This window comes from Kogia breviceps, chromosome 7 (genome assembly GCF_026419965.1).
Source record: "Kogia breviceps isolate mKogBre1 chromosome 7, mKogBre1 haplotype 1, whole genome shotgun sequence".
Lineage (NCBI taxonomy): Eukaryota > Metazoa > Chordata > Mammalia > Artiodactyla > Physeteridae > Kogia > Kogia breviceps.
The window spans coordinates 48,382,958-48,401,148 of NC_081316.1; the positions used below are offsets into that span (position 1 = coordinate 48,382,958).

General features: G+C 37.2%; 3 protein-coding genes, 1 long non-coding RNA gene and 10 other non-coding genes across 26 annotated transcripts in view; 10 read left to right on the forward strand and 4 right to left on the reverse strand.

Annotated features, from left to right (window-relative positions):
• The window catches only part of C7H11orf54 (chromosome 7 C11orf54 homolog), a 37,981-nt gene extending 37,808 nt beyond the window's left edge, over window positions 1-173 (reverse strand). Inside the window, exon 1 of one of the 3 annotated variants that reach the window (XR_010841377.1) lies at window positions 40-123. The gene's annotated coding sequence lies outside the window, so the exon portion shown is untranslated. Of the gene's footprint in view, window positions 1-39 lie in introns of all 3 variants that reach the window. The other 2 variants (XR_010841375.1, XM_059067969.2) reach the window with 2 other exon arrangements.
• Window positions 150-5,267, forward strand: TAF1D (TATA-box binding protein associated factor, RNA polymerase I subunit D). The gene is given in 7 exon segments (XM_067038288.1): window positions 150-414; window positions 1,912-2,075; window positions 2,837-3,215; window positions 4,011-4,186; window positions 4,517-4,574; window positions 4,958-5,074; window positions 5,077-5,267. Coding segments are annotated over 6 exon segments (879 nt in total). The 5' UTR covers window positions 150-414; window positions 1,912-2,016; the 3' UTR covers window positions 5,167-5,267.
• Window positions 5,268-5,688: 421 nt separating this feature from the next.
• On the forward strand, window positions 5,689-5,815 carry LOC131760687 (small nucleolar RNA SNORA40). The gene has a single exon (XR_009336791.1). It is a non-coding gene; the product is annotated as a small nucleolar RNA SNORA40 (small nucleolar RNA).
• A 162-nt stretch (window positions 5,816-5,977) lies between these two features.
• Window positions 5,978-11,372, forward strand: LOC136794499 (uncharacterized). 2 transcript variants are annotated; one of them, XR_010841378.1, is made up of 8 exons: window positions 5,978-6,241; window positions 8,779-8,828; window positions 9,068-9,103; window positions 9,732-9,778; window positions 10,118-10,165; window positions 10,453-10,518; window positions 10,851-10,989; window positions 11,229-11,372. It is a non-coding gene; the product is annotated as an uncharacterized lncRNA (long non-coding RNA). The 2 variants fall into 2 exon arrangements; XR_010841379.1 differs by lacking the exon at window positions 10,453-10,518 and having other exon boundaries at window positions 8,698-8,828; window positions 10,958-10,989.
• LOC131760679 (small nucleolar RNA SNORA18) lies at window positions 8,608-8,738 on the forward strand. Its single transcript, XR_009336784.1, has one exon. It is a non-coding gene; the product is annotated as a small nucleolar RNA SNORA18 (small nucleolar RNA).
• LOC131760692 (small nucleolar RNA SNORD5) lies at window positions 8,887-8,963 on the forward strand. The gene has a single exon (XR_009336795.1). It is a non-coding gene; the product is annotated as a small nucleolar RNA SNORD5 (small nucleolar RNA).
• On the forward strand, window positions 9,529-9,666 carry LOC131760671 (small nucleolar RNA SNORA8). The gene has a single exon (XR_009336776.1). It is a non-coding gene; the product is annotated as a small nucleolar RNA SNORA8 (small nucleolar RNA).
• On the forward strand, window positions 9,879-10,013 carry LOC131760675 (small nucleolar RNA SNORA1). Its single transcript, XR_009336780.1, has one exon. It is a non-coding gene; the product is annotated as a small nucleolar RNA SNORA1 (small nucleolar RNA).
• LOC131760669 (small nucleolar RNA Z40) lies at window positions 10,230-10,302 on the forward strand. Its single transcript, XR_009336774.1, has one exon. It is a non-coding gene; the product is annotated as a small nucleolar RNA Z40 (small nucleolar RNA).
• On the forward strand, window positions 10,562-10,682 carry LOC131760678 (small nucleolar RNA SNORA32). Its single transcript, XR_009336783.1, has one exon. It is a non-coding gene; the product is annotated as a small nucleolar RNA SNORA32 (small nucleolar RNA).
• Window positions 11,022-11,148, forward strand: LOC131760674 (small nucleolar RNA SNORA25). Its single transcript, XR_009336779.1, has one exon. It is a non-coding gene; the product is annotated as a small nucleolar RNA SNORA25 (small nucleolar RNA).
• CEP295 (centrosomal protein 295) overlaps window positions 11,303-18,191 on the reverse strand; it is a 46,674-nt gene continuing 39,785 nt past the window's right edge. For 5 of the 10 annotated variants that reach the window (XM_067038283.1, XM_067038285.1, XM_067038279.1 and 2 more), the window contains 11 exons: window positions 17,745-17,848; window positions 17,150-17,246; window positions 16,520-16,768; window positions 15,606-15,745; window positions 14,712-14,913; window positions 13,484-14,100; window positions 12,506-12,643; window positions 12,148-12,241; window positions 11,859-12,023; window positions 11,686-11,785; window positions 11,303-11,608 (listed from right to left, as the gene is read on the reverse strand). In XM_067038283.1, coding sequence (XP_066894384.1) covers window positions 11,467-11,608; window positions 11,686-11,785; window positions 11,859-12,023; window positions 12,148-12,241; window positions 12,506-12,643; window positions 13,484-14,100; window positions 14,712-14,913; window positions 15,606-15,745; window positions 16,520-16,768; window positions 17,150-17,246; window positions 17,745-17,848 — 2,048 coding nt within the window. In that variant the 3' untranslated portion in view covers window positions 11,303-11,466. The remainder of the gene's footprint in view (window positions 11,609-11,685; window positions 11,786-11,858; window positions 12,024-12,147; window positions 12,242-12,505; window positions 12,644-13,483; window positions 14,101-14,711; window positions 14,914-15,605; window positions 15,746-16,519; window positions 16,769-17,149; window positions 17,247-17,744; window positions 17,849-18,191) is intronic. The other 5 variants (XR_010841373.1, XM_059067952.2, XM_067038281.1 and 2 more) reach the window with 5 other exon arrangements.
• Window positions 17,335-17,404, reverse strand: LOC131760684 (small nucleolar RNA U2-30). The gene has a single exon (XR_009336788.1). It is a non-coding gene; the product is annotated as a small nucleolar RNA U2-30 (small nucleolar RNA).
• Window positions 17,544-17,623, reverse strand: LOC131760685 (small nucleolar RNA U2-19). Its single transcript, XR_009336789.1, has one exon. It is a non-coding gene; the product is annotated as a small nucleolar RNA U2-19 (small nucleolar RNA).

Below are 18,191 nucleotides of genomic sequence, written 5' to 3' on the forward strand. Positions count from 1 at the left end.
CTTGTAGTTTGCCGAAACATCCTTGTCTACTCCACTTACCTAATTGGTGAGGGAAGCCTACACCTGAAACCCGATCTTGCCTCAGTCAACTCCGCCTTCTCTGGATCCTGGAGATCAGACCCTGCCCGCTCGAAATCGTTCCTCCCCTCAAGGAGATCAAAATGGCGCCCCGCGGGTCGTCACTTCCCACCTCTCACTTTCTTCCGGGAGTCAAATTGTTATCGCGAGACTTCGTCCTCACTATTAGCTGGGGCGCGCAGCCCGCTTGTCCTTTTCTTCAGCGCGGAGGTGGAGGTTGGTGGCTCTTAGCATATTGGAGTGCTGGAGGCGTCCGGAGGTTGCTGAAGGCGGACTTCCTAGAGAGCGGTGGCGTGTATCTGGTACGCAGCTGAGGCCCACGCCGAACCGGCGCAGGTTGGTGCAAGCTGTCCGCCCTCTCGACGGGTAGGAGAGAGGACGGGGGGCTTCTGGGCCTTGTGGGCGGGGGAGGGTTTCCTCTTGTAGCTTTTCCCAGGCCCTTGCGTGGCGTGGCGGGGTCCAGCCGCGGAAGTCAGTCCCCGAGGGCGTAGGGCTCGTGGTTTTTGTGGACTTCGGGCCTAGTGGCTTTACTGCGGCCCACAGTAAACGATTGTGGCGTGGTCGTGGTCCGTTGTTAGGCATGTAGATGTTAAAAGGTGGTACAGACGATACACATTTTCTGAATTAATAGGGGTTAAGTGCGAGGTAACCATTGCTGACGCCGTTCTTCTTGCACGAGGTTAGGCGCTTCCTGGAGACGCTCGACCCAGAATTGCACAAAGTGCTGAAGGGGAATTGTTAGAGCCAGTGAAGGGCAGTATCGTCATGTGCTCCTCTTAGAATCTCGGAATAGGAAGCCACACTTACGTAGGAATGCTTTCTAGTTTCCGAAAAAGAGGTTTTGAGTCAACTTTAATTTTGATAATATGCTCTGATTTTTTTTTTAATCTTAGGTATACCATCAGTGCCATTGGATCCACTTGTTGAATTTCTTTTTGGGCAGTTATTTCGTGACTTATTTCTTAGATTTTGCATTTAACTACGATAAAACATACCATGAAATTACCAGGAGTCCATTGTATATTTTGCGAATCTGAGATCTCTGTGACCTTATTGGTTTCCTATGTTTGAAGTATATTGTTCTTGTAGGACTTCTTTCATCGTTGCTCATTTGTCATTACCAGGAATGCTAAAGACTAAGAATATACAAGTAGGAAGAATGATGACATCCCCGATAAGGGAGATGGAAAAGTAAAATTAGACATCTTTTAAAAATTTTGTCCAAACTATTGTAATGTATCTAAGGAGATAACAACAGTGCCCTTTGTCTTTTTTTTTTTTTAATCTGTAAGCCTTTCATCGAAAAGTTTGAGAATTCAGAACTTTTAAATTAATACCCATAACAGCAAATTCCAGACCAGGAGTTTGGATAGAGGTAGTTAAGTCCTGCTGATTATTTTCCCAGGTATACTGAGGCCATACTCCACCTTCTGGCTTTGTATACAAAAGATTTTCGTACTAGTTCCCATCTGCTGTTGAAAAATAGCTTTTTGGCCGTTAGTTGAACAGTGATACTCTTCATTGTACATTACTATTTGGCTAAGGGTAAAATTACATTTTTTACAGTTGTGGAAAACTGATACTTTCGTTGGAAATTACAGTACTCTTCTGGAATCTTCCATTGGATAGATTAAGGAGGCAAAACTGAAAGATAGAACCTGTGAATAAAATCTCTAGATTTTAGGATTGGCCTAAAATGACAGTTCCTACATGAAAATATTAAAGGCCTTGTATGTGATTTTTGCCTTAATTTATGTGTAATTAATTTACATAATTGTCACGACTACATCAACATTTTCATTACTCTGATACTAGCTGTTTGCATTTTTTCAGGGAAACAACATCACATTTACTGAATTTTATATGGTCAGAAATCTGTTTAAAACAAAGGACAATTGACAACAAATTTGAGAAAGGCTTGGAGAACACATACCAGGAATGGATTCTCTCAACTATGCAACGGCATCTGACTCAGCCGTGGAAATTGAGAATCAAAGGTAAGTGCCTTTTTTTTAAAAAAAAAAACAATCACTAGGTTTTTCTGGAAAAGAGACTAGATGGTAATTTTACTGTATTTGAATTATGGGGAAAGCATAAATCATTGTAGATAATGAGTGGTGGTAATGGTAATTTTCATGCATTAGAACAGAAAAGGAAAACCTGGTTTGTACAGGCCTTTGAAGTTTTAACTACTTATCGTGGGACACATCGTTAACTCAGGGAAACAGGAGTATATTCTCCGGGCCAAACTGGTGTCTTCCTGATTAAATCATCTTCATTTTATAAGAAGAAAATGGATATCAGTAGGGAATCTTGTTTTAAAATCAACTTGTTCTTATATTCCACATTATCAGGAATGCTGGCTTATGTATATGATGAGAGGTATCTAGTCCTAATCGTTGATCTCACTGGGAAAACAAATGAGCATTTCTAGTATACTCACTACATCTTTCCACTAGGATACTCTTGTTTTATTTAAAGGAGGCTTTGTCTTAGTTTAGCCTCTAGCTGTGAACAAGGCTGCCTTTGTGGAACTTACATAAAGGAAGATGATTTTTTGGCTAAGTGCTGTGGCACATGGCATTATGGGCCATTTGTAGAGTGGTCAGAGCTAAGTGATTGGCTAGAACTGAGCCCATCTTTTAAAAAATTACTTTGGGCATGTTTTTCTGCTTTGATTTGTAAAAGAAAAGTATATTACTGGTAATAAACACTCAGTAATATAAGAGGGTACAATTAATCTTTCCCTGTTTTCTAGTGGTAACTCTTCCTCTGGTAGCAGCTTATTTAAAACTCAGTGTGTTCCTATCCCACCTAAAAGGAGGCAGAGAAACCCTATTAGAAAATTTGTTCACACACCTGAAAGTACTCAAGCAAGAGATTCATCTAGTGATTCATCTATAGAGCCAAGACCATTGACTTTAAAAGCTATTTTTGAAAGATTCAAAAAAAAGAAGCGTAAAAAAAGGAAATACAAGCCAACAGGAAGATCAAGGGGAAGACCAAAAGGAAGGAGAAACACTAGAAGCTCACAAATAAATAAGAAACAATTTAAAGACAAAGGACTTGGCTTCCCATTTTTAGAATCAGAAAATGGAAGAAAACCATTACCTTGGAGAAAAATTTTAACCTTTGAGGTGAGTCTATATATGCTGATGCACATAGCTTAAAATGTCTGAAATGAGTTGTTGGTCGCTTTTAGAATTCAGATGTACCTGGAACATACAGTCTTCATCTTTTGTAATACTTCTCTGTACTGACTATACCCTTCAGCTCAAAGTTCACTTGGACTTCTGGGTGGAATCTTGCACTGTTAACACGGGTGAATGTACCTGTATATGAAGTGCTCTAAGGCTGATTTTATACCTTGATCTTATCCTGTCAGGGCTGTAAACATTCCTAAAACTCAAATGCCCAGTTGTTTTATAGTAACCGAAGTGAAACCTACACCTGCCTTTCATGTTCAGTGGCTTTAGTAGATTTCATTTTGTTCAGATATTTCAATTTCTGACAGAATCACCAGACAAATAACGCCAGTACTTAGCAGTAGACTCTGAAATATTTGAGATAAGTGATTGTATAATTTGTAGTCACTTGTTCTAGAATCTGATATATTGGAAAGGATTAATACTCATTAACCTCTTTATGTTTTAAGGTGATTAAAATAGACAGTTCTCTGCATTAAAAAATGTCTTAAGTAATGCCCAAATGATACAAGATTTGCGCTTGTTTTTCTTGGTACTAACTTTGATAACTTGCTAGGTAGAACTGTGAATTGATAACACATGATCTCCATGTGGCAGAGTAGTTAAATCAAGATCAGTAAGGACCTTGTTACGGGGATCCTTGTCAGTTTGGAACATAGGCATTTGCTGAGTGGAAGAAAATTTTTTTAAGTCCTTGACTTAAAATATGGTATTTTTGGTATATAGCAAGCAGTGGCAAGAGGATTTTTTAACTACCTTGAAAAACTGAAGTATGAATACCATCTCAAGGAATCCTTGAACCAAATGAATGTTGGTGAAGATTTAGAAAAAGAAGACCTTGATAGTCGTAGATACAGATACTTGGATGATGATGGATCTATCTCTCCTATTGAAGAGTCAGCGTAAGTTCTATCATGGATTGGAATAATTTTGGACATAGATTTTATAAGGTTGTCTTAAAATTTTAATGTTGCTCCATATGCTATCAATTTGTTTATACTTTAATAGTGATGTGAGCACAGATAAAATATTAACAAACTTAAATGGTATTGCTGTTTCAGTTGTATGTCATGAGTATACTACTCATTGAGTTATAAAAGATTTGTTATCTGACTGATACACTTTTTTTTAACTCTTTATTGGAGTATAATTGCTTTACAATGGTGTGTTCGTTTCTGCTTTATAACAGTTGAATCAGTTATACATTGAGTGATATGCTTTTAATATTGCAGAGCAGAGGAGGAGATTACAACAAATCTTGAACATGATGAATGTGATATTAAATTGGTGGTAAGTGACAATTTTATCCCACTTCATTTTGGGAGGACAGCTGTTGACAAAGGGAGAATTTTATCCTGTTGTGTTACTGTCTGCATTAAAGTTTTGAAAGGTTCAATGCTCTTGGTGCAGGAAATGCAAGAATAAAAATAAGAATTTTATGGGTAATTGGTGAGGACATGAATTATCAATACTGTATCAGTAAAAACAATACTATTGTAAGTTTTCATGTGTGGTGTTGCTACTAGGATATCAGATGAGAAAATCAGCGGAAGTTAATTTGGATTTTTAATATCCAGATGTATCCAGGTTATTTTAAGTAACCTAGAGTTTAGTTATATGTAATTAACCGTGGTAGTTTCAGTTATTGCTTAGTATTGTTATTTCTTATGCAGGAGGATAATTATTTCATAATAAGTTCTGAATTACCAAAGAAGAAGAATGTATATTTGGAACAAGAGGAATATACTGAAGAAGCTGCATTGCCTAAAAAGAGAGCATCAAAATCCAAAAAACACTGGACAGAGGACAGAATGGCCTGAAAATAGATAGGATTATGACTACCAGACAAGGTAAACAGAGTAGAGAAAAAGGAACTTTATAGAAATAAAAGATGATAAATGTGAATACATATGCCAGCCTTATGATAAAAAAGAACCTTGTAAGAAAATAAAAAGAAAAAACAAATTTATAAAACTCCTGAAGTAGTAATTATAAGAAAAATAATAAAAACAGTGAGATTATGTAGAAAAAAGATTGAGGCTGTTACAGCAGAGATAATCACTTCCAAAAAAATAAACGTCTTACTGTTTTTGCATATGGTGGTGTATTTCTGAGTAAGAGAACTTAAAGGTGCCATTTGAGCTTTGAATCAAAGAAATAAGATTGTAATCCTGAAAAGAAAATCTTAGTTGCAATAACCACTAATGATTGACAGCCAGCCACCCTCCTTAGAGTACCTGCAACTCCATTTTTATTTTTCTCAGAGAAATTTAGTGTGAAATGCCTATTACTGTAATAAGAACTTAATATTTTCCTTTCCTAACTACCTATAATATTTCAACTGTCATTTTTATCACCACTGTATGTTACAGATTATGCCACTCTATATATTGCATTATACCATAGCACTTGTGTTTGTTTTTGTTTAATTTGTGGACAAAGACTTCTAGACAGGTGCAAAAATAAATCCTCTTTTGCAACCCAGAGCTCATTGTTCAGTATGAGTTTTGATACAGATAAGAAGGAACATGATACCTAAGAGAGTCAAGTGATGGGGGTGTATTGATAAAGATTGCTTCCAGGACTATAGAGCTGATAATTTCCCTCATCTTAAGCTTTTAAATTATCAGCTGTATTGATTTAGTACTTTAATTTTAACATTGACATGAAACAAAGATGGCTTCTTTTTTTAGGCTTTTATCTTTTTTTTTTTTTTTTTTTTTGCGGTATGCGGGCCTCTCACTGTTGTGGCCTCTCCCGTTGCGGAGCACAGGCTCCGGACACGCAGGCCTAGTGGCCATGGCTCACGGGCTTAGTTGCTCCGCGGCATGTGGGATCTTCCCGGACCAGGGCACGAACCCGTGTCTCCTGCATCGGCAGGCGGATTCTCAACCACTGCGCCACCAGGGAAGCCCTAGGCTTTTATCTTGAACACAGTGTCTGGATAATTTAAAAAGGTATGTCTTATGTTTTAGGTGAGTTTGGGTCCCATTTGTGTAAATGTGATAAACTGTCAGAATTTAAAACCTCCATAGGTTTCATTATTGAAAGGCATTTACGCCAATTTAAAATTTCTGTTCATAATGTAATTTCAGAAAATGAATCTCGTGATTGACATGCTTTATATATAGTGACACTGCCAGTTTCACTTTGCTTGAAGGAAAGGGTCCCAGAACTATAAACTAGGCAATTATAATCAGAATCTTGGATATTCCTGCTTCAAGCATATACAACATATTTTTAACCTCCCCGCACCCTATACAGTATTTTTAAAAAGTTTATTGAAATATAATTGATCTACAATATTAGTTCCTGCTGTGCAAGAGACTCAGTTACACATGTTTCTATTATGATTTATCATAGGATATGGAATATAGTTCCCTGTGCTATGTAGTAAGACCTTGTTTATCTGTATTGTATACATAAGTAGTTTGCATTTGCTAATCCCAGACTCCCAGTCCATCCTTCCCCCACATCCCCCTCCTTGGCAACCACAGGTCTGTTCTCTGAGGCTGTTTGTTTCATAGATGTATTCATTTGTGTGGTATTTTAGATTCCACGTAGAAGTGATATCCTGTGGTATTTGTATTTCTACTTTTGACTTACTTAGTATGATAATCTCTAGGTCCATCCATGTTGCTGCAGATGGCATTATTTCATGCTTTTTCATGGCTGAGTAATATTCCATTGTGTATATATATGTGTGTATACCACATCTTTATCCATCTCTTGATGGACATTTAGGTTGTCCTGGCTACTGTAAACAGCGTTGCAATGCATGTATCCTCTCAAACCATGTTTTTCTCTGGATATATGCCCAGGAGTGGGATTGCTAGATCATATGGTAGCTCTGTTTTCAGTTTGTGGAACCGCTGTACTGTTTTCCATTACTGGCTGTACCAGTTTAAATACACCCACCAACAGTGTAGGGGGGGGGTGTTCCTTTTTCTCCAACACCCTCTCCAGCATGTATTATTTGTAGACTTTTTGATGTTGGCCATTCTTACTGGTGTGAGGTAGTACTTCATTATATTTGCATTTCTAATAATCGGCAATGATGAGCATCTTTTCATGTGCCTATGTGTATGCCGCCTTTGGAGAAATGTCTATTTAGGTCTTCTGCAAATTTTTTGATTGGGTGGGTTTTTTTGTTACTGTACTATCCAATAGTTTTATTTTTATTTATTTTTAAAATTTTCTGGCTGCGGCTCTACTTTATATATTTCATTACATCTGGACTGAACATGTTTACTTAAACACATCATATGTTTTCAAGTTCTTCCTTCCCTTCAAATTTGGGTGTACCAAAATTGATGTTCTGCTGTTAATTCACCGTCAACATGATGTGAAGAATTCCCAAATAACTTTTCTTGAAAACCTCATGACCTAAATGAGATGAAATGTTGCTCCTAAAGATTATTTTAATGTTATACATGTTAATATGCTGAATAATTTAATAGATTATAATTTTGATTTAATCTGACCTTTGTTATTTAGATTTGCAAAAGGGATATATTTTTCATACACTTGTTTGGCCAGTGCATTCTTTTTTTTTTTTGGCTGCACCAGGTGGCTTGTAGATCTTAGTTCCCAGACCAGGGATTGAACCATGCCACCTGCAGTGGAAGCGTGGATTCCTAACCACTGTATGCCAGGGAAGTCCCCACAATGTTTTTAATGAATGCATAATCTAAAATGAGGTAGAAGATTTAAAATTTAAGTATAATGCTAGAAATGACTACACAGGACACAAAATTTCGTTAATCTGAATGATATAAAGTTTAATTAAATACACCCAGTTTGTCTTTAACGATTCCCCAATGGTCAGAACATAAGCCACATTAACATTTTTCTGTGTTTTTATAATATCAGCTAATGAGAAAATGCTTTATATAGTTCTTAAATTAAGGCAAAAATTCAGTTAAAGTAAGAATTTTGCAGTAATCTGGGAATTGCATAGGCAAAATACGTTGCAGTAGTGAAGTTCTTAAAATCAAGCTTAAATTTATATGTGGAACACTTCATTTGGTTCATGTATAATAGCTAATTAGTACTTTGCATATTTTTATCTGTTAGTATAATGCTGTCTTAGCATTGTTAAAATACCTACCATGTGATTAATTCATGGGATGAGCTGTCTTTTCTAAGCATTGTTAAAATACCTACCATGTGATTAATTCATGGGATGATTTCCTTAAATTTCTTAAACATCCTTTGTGATGTCTGACTGTTATGCAGTTTTGAACTCATCTAAGAGACTGGAGCTCTTTCAAATAACTGTTCTCTTGTGGACTTGTTTATATTTTTTAAAAAGTAAGCAGTGGTTGAGGTCTATCCCGATGGGGCTTTTTCTGTAAACCTACATCGTTGGAAACGCCTCATAGATTAACTGTGTGGTTTCCTTTACTCATAGAGCTACCTGTTAGATCTGTGGGAAAGAACTACAATACAGCTGCCAAGTAAACTGAAAAACCTAACAGATTTTTTATCTTAGGTATTGGCATATCCCAGTGATCTGTACTGTTCTAGGGTGTGATGGCTTAGGTAAGTTTTAATCAGTGACAGTGTAATTTGTGCGGGGGTGGGGGGGGCGACCATTCCAGTTCAGATGATGAATTTAACCGTTCAACTGCTGAATGATACAGACATGAACTAATAAAAAACTTAATTCTGATAGAGCTGAGTATGCTTAATATCTAAATTTTTAAAGTTAATATATTGAGGTTTTAATTTTTAATCACATGAGTATGGTATCCATCTTTTATTTGATATTTTATCTGCAGGAGTGAATATGATTTCAACCTAATACATTCTTAGAGGTAAGTGGAATATTTAATTTCTATTCAAATTAAGGATTCAGAAGTTCTGATAAGAATGTAAATTTTGAGTATTGCATTCATTACTGTTGTGATTGCTAGTTAATTAGGTATAAAACAATTATCAGGATTTTGGCCAAAAATACTGCTGTAATATTTGTGTTTACAGAATTGGAAAAAAATGAAGAGACAGTATTAACATGTAAATATGTATAATCGGATAGTTTCCTATGTAAGTTCTACAGGTATAGAGAGGGTAAAGGTAGCAATGGCTAGGTTCATAGTTTAAAATGGAGTTAATGTAGTTGTCTCATTGGAATGACAAATTAACATGTTACAAGAACTTAAATTTTTAGAGATGTGTGAAGATAATATTTCTCAGATAGTAACATTACAAACTTGAGGGTTTTTTCTGGTTCAGTTGTAATTGCACTGCATGGTATCTGCATTCAGCAGTTTGTTCCTGCTGGGTGTTCAAAGGACAGTGCAATATAAATTCAGTATTTGGCATCGTTGGTTTTCTTGGCTTTGTGCACGTTAGACCTGGTATTTCTACTGATACAGTATTCCTATACTTTCTCATACTGTTCAGTTTGACAGTCTTCAACAGTAACTAATACTATTTTTCTAGGGTGTCAAATTCAGAACCAGGCAGATCCATCTCCTGACCCTAAACATGTAAGGCTTTCTATTTCTGTTGCTTCTAGTAGCTTTCCTTCATTGATAGCATTGTTAGCAGAAGCCTTTTGCACAGTGTATATATAAGCTTGAGAGAAATAGCCTCATACTATTGAAAATGGGCACTGTTGTTCATGGTGCCTGTAAATTGTTAATGTGGCTACATTGAGAACACAGGTTTTGCTTCCATCACTGTAATTTTATTGCAGTGGTGACAATGAGACCTGCAACATTTTTTTTTTTTTTTGGCTAGGCTGATGAGTAAAAATTGGATATAACAAGGCTTTTCAGTATTAGAAAAGATGAAGGGATAAATAGCAACGTACATTTAATTTCTAGGGTCCTAAGGAAATTGGATTGAGGAAATTGGATCCCAAAGATTTACAGGTATGATTTTCATTTCATTTTTTTCCCTTGGCCATTAGTTGTTTTACTGTTTACCAGTGACATATGATGTCATGATGATGGGCAAAATGTTCAACTGCTCTGAGTGGGCTGAATGAAATTAGCCTTTCTGAACATCCATCTTACATAAAGCTATATTTTAAAACATGAAAGCTCTAAGATAAAAGTTGCCCGAAACATGCATGTTTGGAAACAATCCAGCTAAATTTAGGTATGAATGAAAATGGAACCTAATCAGTCTCAGTTGCCATTACAATCTTTTTCTGTAGGTGGGGAATTTTGAAGTGTGTCCATATTTCATTGGAGATCAAAGAAGCCTAACTAAAAGAATTGTGGTAATTTTTAAAAATTTTATCACACCAAATTATTTGGTTTTAATGGTCATTACCAAGGCTTTTAGAATGCAGTTTCTCATTTGCTGTGGACATGACCATAAAAAAAGTTTCCCACTAGGTTTTGTTTCTGCTACTTTGTAGCATTCAGCCTGTTGGGAACATTTTATTATTTACTTGTATTTCCACTGCTTAGGTCAGCTCTGTTCCAGTATAAATAGAACACAAGCCATTTCTAATTAGATTTTACAGTACCTATACATGGGTTGTGACTATTATATTGAACAGTGTGTGCCTAGATTGCTGGAGTTCTTTGTTTAATCCTGGGCTTTTAGTTTATTACATTACAGGTTGCCTGGTTACTAAAGGAGGGGAGGCTGGCTTCAGAATTTTACATGAGCATCTCTGAAAATGGATCCTTATCTTTGTATTTGTTATGCAGGGCTGACTCACATGATAACTTCTTTTGGAAAGGTATGTACACATTACATTAAAGAAAATTTTATAGGTCATTTCAAAGAGGGCTGATGGGACCAAATCCAGGAGCTCTTTACGCTGTGACCAAAGACTGAGTTCTCCACTGGATATAATAGTAACTTGATAGTGCTATGTTTTCCAGATGGAGATACAAGCCACTCATACCTATGATTAGGGAAAGTAAAAATAAATGTAAATATTTTCCAACTTTAACCAATGTCTACTCTCTTCTTTAGGGCTATTTTATCTTGAAGATTATGAGTTTGGAGGAACTAAGGTGATTGGCAGTGGAAAGAATCGGAACATGTGAAATTCCTTAAAAATTTATTGACTTAAATAACTGTGTTACACATAATTAAAAAAAAACCCTTTACACTTTGTGCGGGAAGTCACTATGTATTTTTGGCTCGAAGTTTCTCTAATGTTTTCTGTAGAGGGAATAATAACGCTTATCAGTTGTAGTTCTGATGTGAGTTAGACATGAAAAATTGGTGGGGGGAGGCGGTGGCTGCTCACCTTATGAAATTCTTTTGCCCTTGCTCTGTTTTGGGCATATGCGTCTTGCTTTGCTTTCTCTTCCTTTTGCTTTTTCACTTCAGGTAACTGATGGTATAATCTGTAAAAAATTTATATGGAATTAAAAGACACTTAAGCTATGTGAATTCATATATCTTCATATATCCACATACATACCTTAGAGCCCTTTGGTGCATATGGGCTTGTGCAGTCTTTCTGTCTTCAGGAAGAGACACTCTAACCTTGTTCACACCCTTTAGGTGACTGACAAATGAACCTGAGCAGAGAACAAGTCATTTAATATGTATGTAATGCCAGATTCTCTTTGAAAACTGATGTGGAGAGTATACCTGTAGGTTTCTCCTTTACTATTTTGGTTTGAGAACTTCCAGAGACACGAATTTTATTCCTTATTTCTTTCTGTCTCTGTGAGGACCTCTCTATAAATGCTTTTTTTCTTTTCATAAATGCTTCTTGTAAGCTCTCTGGAATAGCTGTAAACTTTGAAAGGGTTTCTGTTTAAAAAAAAAAAATCGAGGCTTTATGTCAGCAATATACGAACGTGTGGGGTTTCTGCTCAAGTAGGGGGAACCCCACTGGCCCCTGGGCTCACTAATCTGTTGCTAAGGGCATACATACCTGCACACACAGCTGGTTTCTCCACAGGATGTTCTGATACAGCTGGACAATCTGAGTTTTGTGTTTCTGATAGAAGAGGCAGAAATTCACTCACCTAATTGCGAGAAAGTCAGACTTACCACTTTACCTCACTGTACAGATTCACAGCAAAGGTTCTAAACTTTACCCATTCTAAACCCTAGGTCCTTTGGAACTGCCTTTCTAGAAAGTTCAGTTGTCAGCTTGTCCACTGTGAGCACATCCATACAATTCTAATGTAAGAAGAAATGCCATGTAGAAAGCTAAGTAAAACTATCCATTTCTATCCCCTAATTCTCAACTATGGGTTGCTGTATAAAATGAGAGCTATGAAATTTACCTGAAAACAGCTCTTTGCCTCATCTCTCTTTTCTTCTAGAGTTAAGTTTGCAAAATCCATTTCAGCAATACTGCTATCACTGTTGCTTATCAATGTAAGTTCTGGTTCTTCCATTATACCATGGCCACATTCTGTCTCCTGTGCAGTAAAATTAAAAGGGAAACAATATTCAAAAATCATAGCCTCAAACACTCAGAATGTGAAAAATAGTACATTATGGAGGAAAAACAGGTTCTTCAACTAAGGATACTGGAGAAGACAAACTCCTCCGTGGGTTACAGAGCCAAGTGCCTGCTGACTGACTGGGGGGCTGTGCAGAACTGCAGTGTGTGTGTCCCCTACCTACCTGAATGGCCGTTGGGCTGCAGCAAGACCACAAGTTGCTTCAACCATGTGGTTTTTGATGTGGACCACTTTTAAGTTACAGTATTGCTTCTGTTTTATGGTTTGGTTTTTTGGCTGCGAGGCCTGTGGGATCCTAGCTCCCTGACCAGAGGTGGAACCCACACCCCCTGCACTGGAAGGCAAAGAAGTCTCAACCACTGGGCTGCCAAGGAAGTCCCTAGACCACACTTTATTGAAAAAACCTTTCACTACTGAACAAGAATTTACCCCACCCCCCCAAAACTCTAAAAGCTGCCAAGTAAATCACATTTTTTGCTTATCTGTGGAGAGACAAACAGTACTAGAAGGTAAGCTGGAAACCAAGCAGAGTAATCCGGTGCAGCACAATGAGGCTCAACACTTGTGCTGAAGCATGGGCTGAGCCACCATTTTTCAGGAAAGTGGAGAAAAATGCGAATTGGGAAGATCTGCAAAATTCAGAGGAAGCTCAAATTTAAAAAATTTTTCTCTTTTCATTGGAGATTTCCAATGATTATGAGATTGACTATATCTCAGATAGTAGTTCTGGTTGCAATTTTGTTTAAAAAGTCTCCTGAAAATGAAACCAAAAATTACAACATAGATTTCACTTACCCAGATTGGAATAGAGTTCTGTAATGAAAACGATCCAGAACTTACAAAGAGCTCTGACTGTGCTAGTTGAGATTGGTTTCCTACGATTGTTGGAGTTTCTGCGTTAGTTGAATCCTCAAGACACTTTTCATTCTGAACAGTGACTGAATATGGTGTCTGAATTGAAGTTCTTACACATAATTGTGTATTTATATTTAAAACTCCACTGGTTTCTTTATCAGTGAGCCCTTGACCTTGTAACACTGTACTAACTCCTCTTTCTGATAGTTCTTCATAGCCCAGTCTTTCTTTTCTGCCTTCTGGTTGGTCTTTTATTGAGCACTCACTAGAGGAAGAACCACATGGAGTGCTATGCTGTAGATTTAATTGATGAAATACATTAGCCTCACCAGATGAACTGAAGACTGAACTTGACAAATTTCCAACAAAGAGCTGGAAATGAACACTTTTTTGCTTGTTTTGTAATATTTTACTCTGTTCAGAGGAGTACTGATTTTCCACCCCTTGGGAAGAATCTCTCGCTTCAATGCTGCTAAAAATACTTGGTAAGTCAGCATGCTGGCTTCCTTCTTGTGAAGATAATTCTGGCAGAAGTTGTTGAAAAGATTGTTCAGACCCTATAAGAAATCAGTTGATCATAATTATATGTTGTAAAACTTGGATAGAGATACAGTCTAATAGTTGCTGAGAACATTGCAAATAATGAAGTCGGGTTACTTAAAATTTTAGGAATGAAAACTGATGTACATAGATATGAATAGAAAGTTAAAGGATGGTCACAGTGATTTTCAAATAACTACTGCTCACACCGTGTATTTTCTATATTTAACAAAGGAACTCTGACTATTAAACACGAGGACTTTTCCCCCATAACAGAATATAGACTATAACAGACTTAAACATGTATGTGCATCTCATATATGTTGTGATGTGTGCATATATATATAAAATTTGTATAAAAAGTTTTAGAAGGATACTTAAACTGATAACTGTAAGGGTTGAGGTAGGGAAGTTGAGCAAGAGGCAGCACTTTTTATTTTATCAAAATAAAATGCAAACAGCATATATTTGTTATTTAAATAAATACACAGAGAAACTGGTGAGGAGCGGAGACAAACCAAGGTACTAGGTACTAGGAAATTGTACTAGGTACAATTTCCAAGGAAAATTGATACAAACATCCATGAAAAACTATTGAGCTTTATTTAACTTCTGAACTTCTTCATACCTTCAATAACATTTTCTGTAGCAAAACTCTGAGCTTCATCACGAGCCCAGTTAGGGTCAGGCTGCTGGTTCAGGCTGGTGTTAAGAGAAGAATGCAGGCTGGTCCTCAGTGCTTTAAAAGAAGCTATACTTTTGGGTGACAGACTAGAACGGAGGCTTTCACAGGAGGAATCTGACCTCTGATGGAAGACACCAGGGAAAGGCTGAAATATTAGTATTTACTATGTTACCACTTGAATCAATTTTTTGTTTCTTCAATATTATTCTTCCTTAATTTCCAATTTACTACCACATAAACCACTTGCTATTCAAGCCCAATTCTTTCACTTTAGTAAATATGAAACAGACGTTGTTTAGAAAACATTGTGAATTAACAAGACAGGTCAGAATATGACAATCATTTTCCGATAAGCAGGAAGTATGCAGAGCTGCCCGGAAATAGAAAGACCCAGGTTTGAATCTTAGCTCCTTTATTGTATAGGAAGAGACTTTAAATTTTGCAAAATTCTGTTTACCTGACTGAATTCCATTAAAGTAACCCCACCCCGCAAAACCCTGAAGACAAGTTTTTACGGGTCATTATAGCTGGAGATAAAACTGCCCCCAAAACCCTGAAGATAAGTTTTTATGGGTCATAATAGCTGGAGATAAAACTGTTGGGACAGAATTCTAATGCACCTGTTTTCAATCTTGGTTCTGCATTGTAATCACTGCATGTGACCATTCCCAGGGATTCTGATTTAATTGGTCTGAGATACAGTCTGGGCACTGGTATCTAAAAGCTTACTAGATGATTTTAATTGGCAGCCAAGGCTAAGAAGCATTGTTCTGTTCTAACAGAAGAAAAGATAGTTTTTGGAAATTTCACTGCAAAGAAGCATCTACTTTGTTATACCTGGTAAAAGTTTTTGCTGTCTTGAGAAATCCCAGAGAAAGATGATGACGAATCAAAATCTGGATGTGGTTCTAACGGTTTAAACAGCTGATGATGCAAATTTGGAAAACTGTGCTCCAGTTCTGGAAAGTCAAAGTCAACTGTTGGAATTTTAAGGGAAAAAGACACTTATTTTAAAAATAAAGCCTAGAAAAGTAGTACTAAGAACATACTCATAAAAGTTATTTTAAGATAATTCCCAACAAAATTACTTGCATTTTTTTCATTACCAGCAGACACTTTCAGATTAAGTCCTACCATTATCTCTCATGTACAAAAAGGGCAGGTGGTGGCAGTGGTTTGATCAGAACCTTTGACAAATGCAAGTTTCCATTTCTACTAGCCTCAAGGTCTTTATGGGGTTAGTTAGGAGTAAGATGCCATCATAGTCACTGCTTTGTTACAGTAAGTTTTGTTATTCTCAATTAGCTCATTTCAGGATCAATGATTTGAAAAAAAGAAGAAAAGCTCACTGTACCGACTGTTGTCACAGGCCAGACACTGCACTTTCTGTGCATTATCCCCAACACCCCTCCTTCCACAGGAGACAAAAGAGTAAGCTTCCTGTGGTCTCACAGGAAACGGTCCAGAGGTCTGATTTCTGAGTTCTTGTGCTCAGTATTGGCAATACTGAGCTACTGTAGTTAACTCTGCAGAGGTGAATGAAGATCTGCTCATCTCTTCTACACTGTCTCAGTCTGTTTCCAGAGCCCCTCTCTCACTAAGTGCCCTCCTCAGCGTTTTCCATGTTATGCCTGCTACAGCAAGCCATCAAAACACAAAGCTCAAACACTACTTCCAACTAAAAAGGATGAAAGGTTAAAAGTTAAAAGCACTTAGTTTACATGAAAGTATTTGTTCACAAATAATTTTACCCCGCAAGTCTGTTTTTTCAGTCATCAAATTTGCTTCATTTATGTACTTGTCTATCATCTGCTGAATCTGTGTCTGACCAGATGTAAATGTTTCCAATGCAGGTAAAAGAGGTTTAAGGGCGTCCTGAGAGTCCTGTCTTTGATAAATAACTTGTGTTGAAGGAACTACAGAACTTAAAACATTTCTTTCCTCTTCTTTACTGGTGGGAGATTCTTGTTCCCTCTGGTCCACAAGCTCTGAAAACGACTCTGAAAATTGGGTTTAATGAAAATATTCAGTGTCTGTGGGTACTTCCTTTGAGATAGATTTTAGCAGAGAGGCATAGCAATACACATCAATAAGGAATCAGTGCAGCCAAGAAATGTGCTCTGTAAATTCCCACCAACATTAGCAGACCCTCCTCAACGTGCTACTGGAGATCAGTGGAGTGTCTGCGTCTGCAGCCCTGTGACTTCAATCATGATTAGAATGTCATACTGTCCAATATTCTAAAGGCATGATTACTTTTGAGATTTAAAGAACGATCCCTCTCAGCACCTTGTGAAAAGCAATGTTGGCTCTCACCACTGTACTGCAGTGCAACTGGTGCTTCTCTTTCAATTTATTTATAAACATTCTGATATTCTTACCTGTAAGGCTCAAATCTGTGTTTTCATAACTTAAAAAGCTCCCAGTAGAAACAGTTATTGAAGATAATGGCTCATGATAAATTTCTTGTGTTTCAGCCTAAAATTTAAGGAGAACATTTAGGCCACAATGTAGGAAGTAATATCTAGAAAAAACCCAAATCACCAACATCGGCAGTTATTTATTCTGAGCTCAGATCAAGTGTAGAAACCTTCATAGTTATAAAGGTCCGTAGTAAAACCTTTTCATCATTGCTCAGAACTGATCAGCCTTTCATACACACACACCCCCAGCCCACTCTCACTCCCCCATCAATAAGTCCTCAGTTATCCAGTCACCTTTACACACACACACACACACACACACACCCTTATTGTTTTAAATTATTCTTTTGCTTCTCAGAACTACAGAGATCATGCATCAGGTAGACTAAGAGGTCTTCTGATGCTCAGATTTGGCTGTTTTCATCACCGATCCACTCCAGTAAGAGCAGATCTCAGAGAACACAGACTAATATTCCACAACTTCTGTAACCTTAAAAGACAGTATGAAGCCAAGCAACTCTAACAATGCAGCACACATCAAGACATTACTAACCTTATCATCTGGTTTCACATTTGGACCCAGGTACGTATGGTCTTCTTCCTTCACAGCGTAACTTAATACTGCATGATTCTCAACCACAGCCTCACTGACATGGACTAAAATGGGGAAGGAGGGGGAAGGTCTGGATTATGACAAATCAAATTTTTAGCACCAGAGGGCATAATTTCCTGCTTTCCTACAATTTTCTCTCATATTTTGCTTTGTAGAGTTGCCTTATCTTAGACCAAACAGAAAAAAGAATTTTGTAGGTGTCCAATAACAGGATCACCCTTGCTTCCTGATAATATCCAATACTAACAAGCAAAGCCCTATTTCAAAGTCACGTAATAAAGCCCAAGTCTTATAGTAAGTCCCTTCTAATACCCTCTCACTAATTCATTGGCCTCATGGTTCCCCACAATGTGCATTCTCCCTCACTACAACAAGTTGAAGCACCCA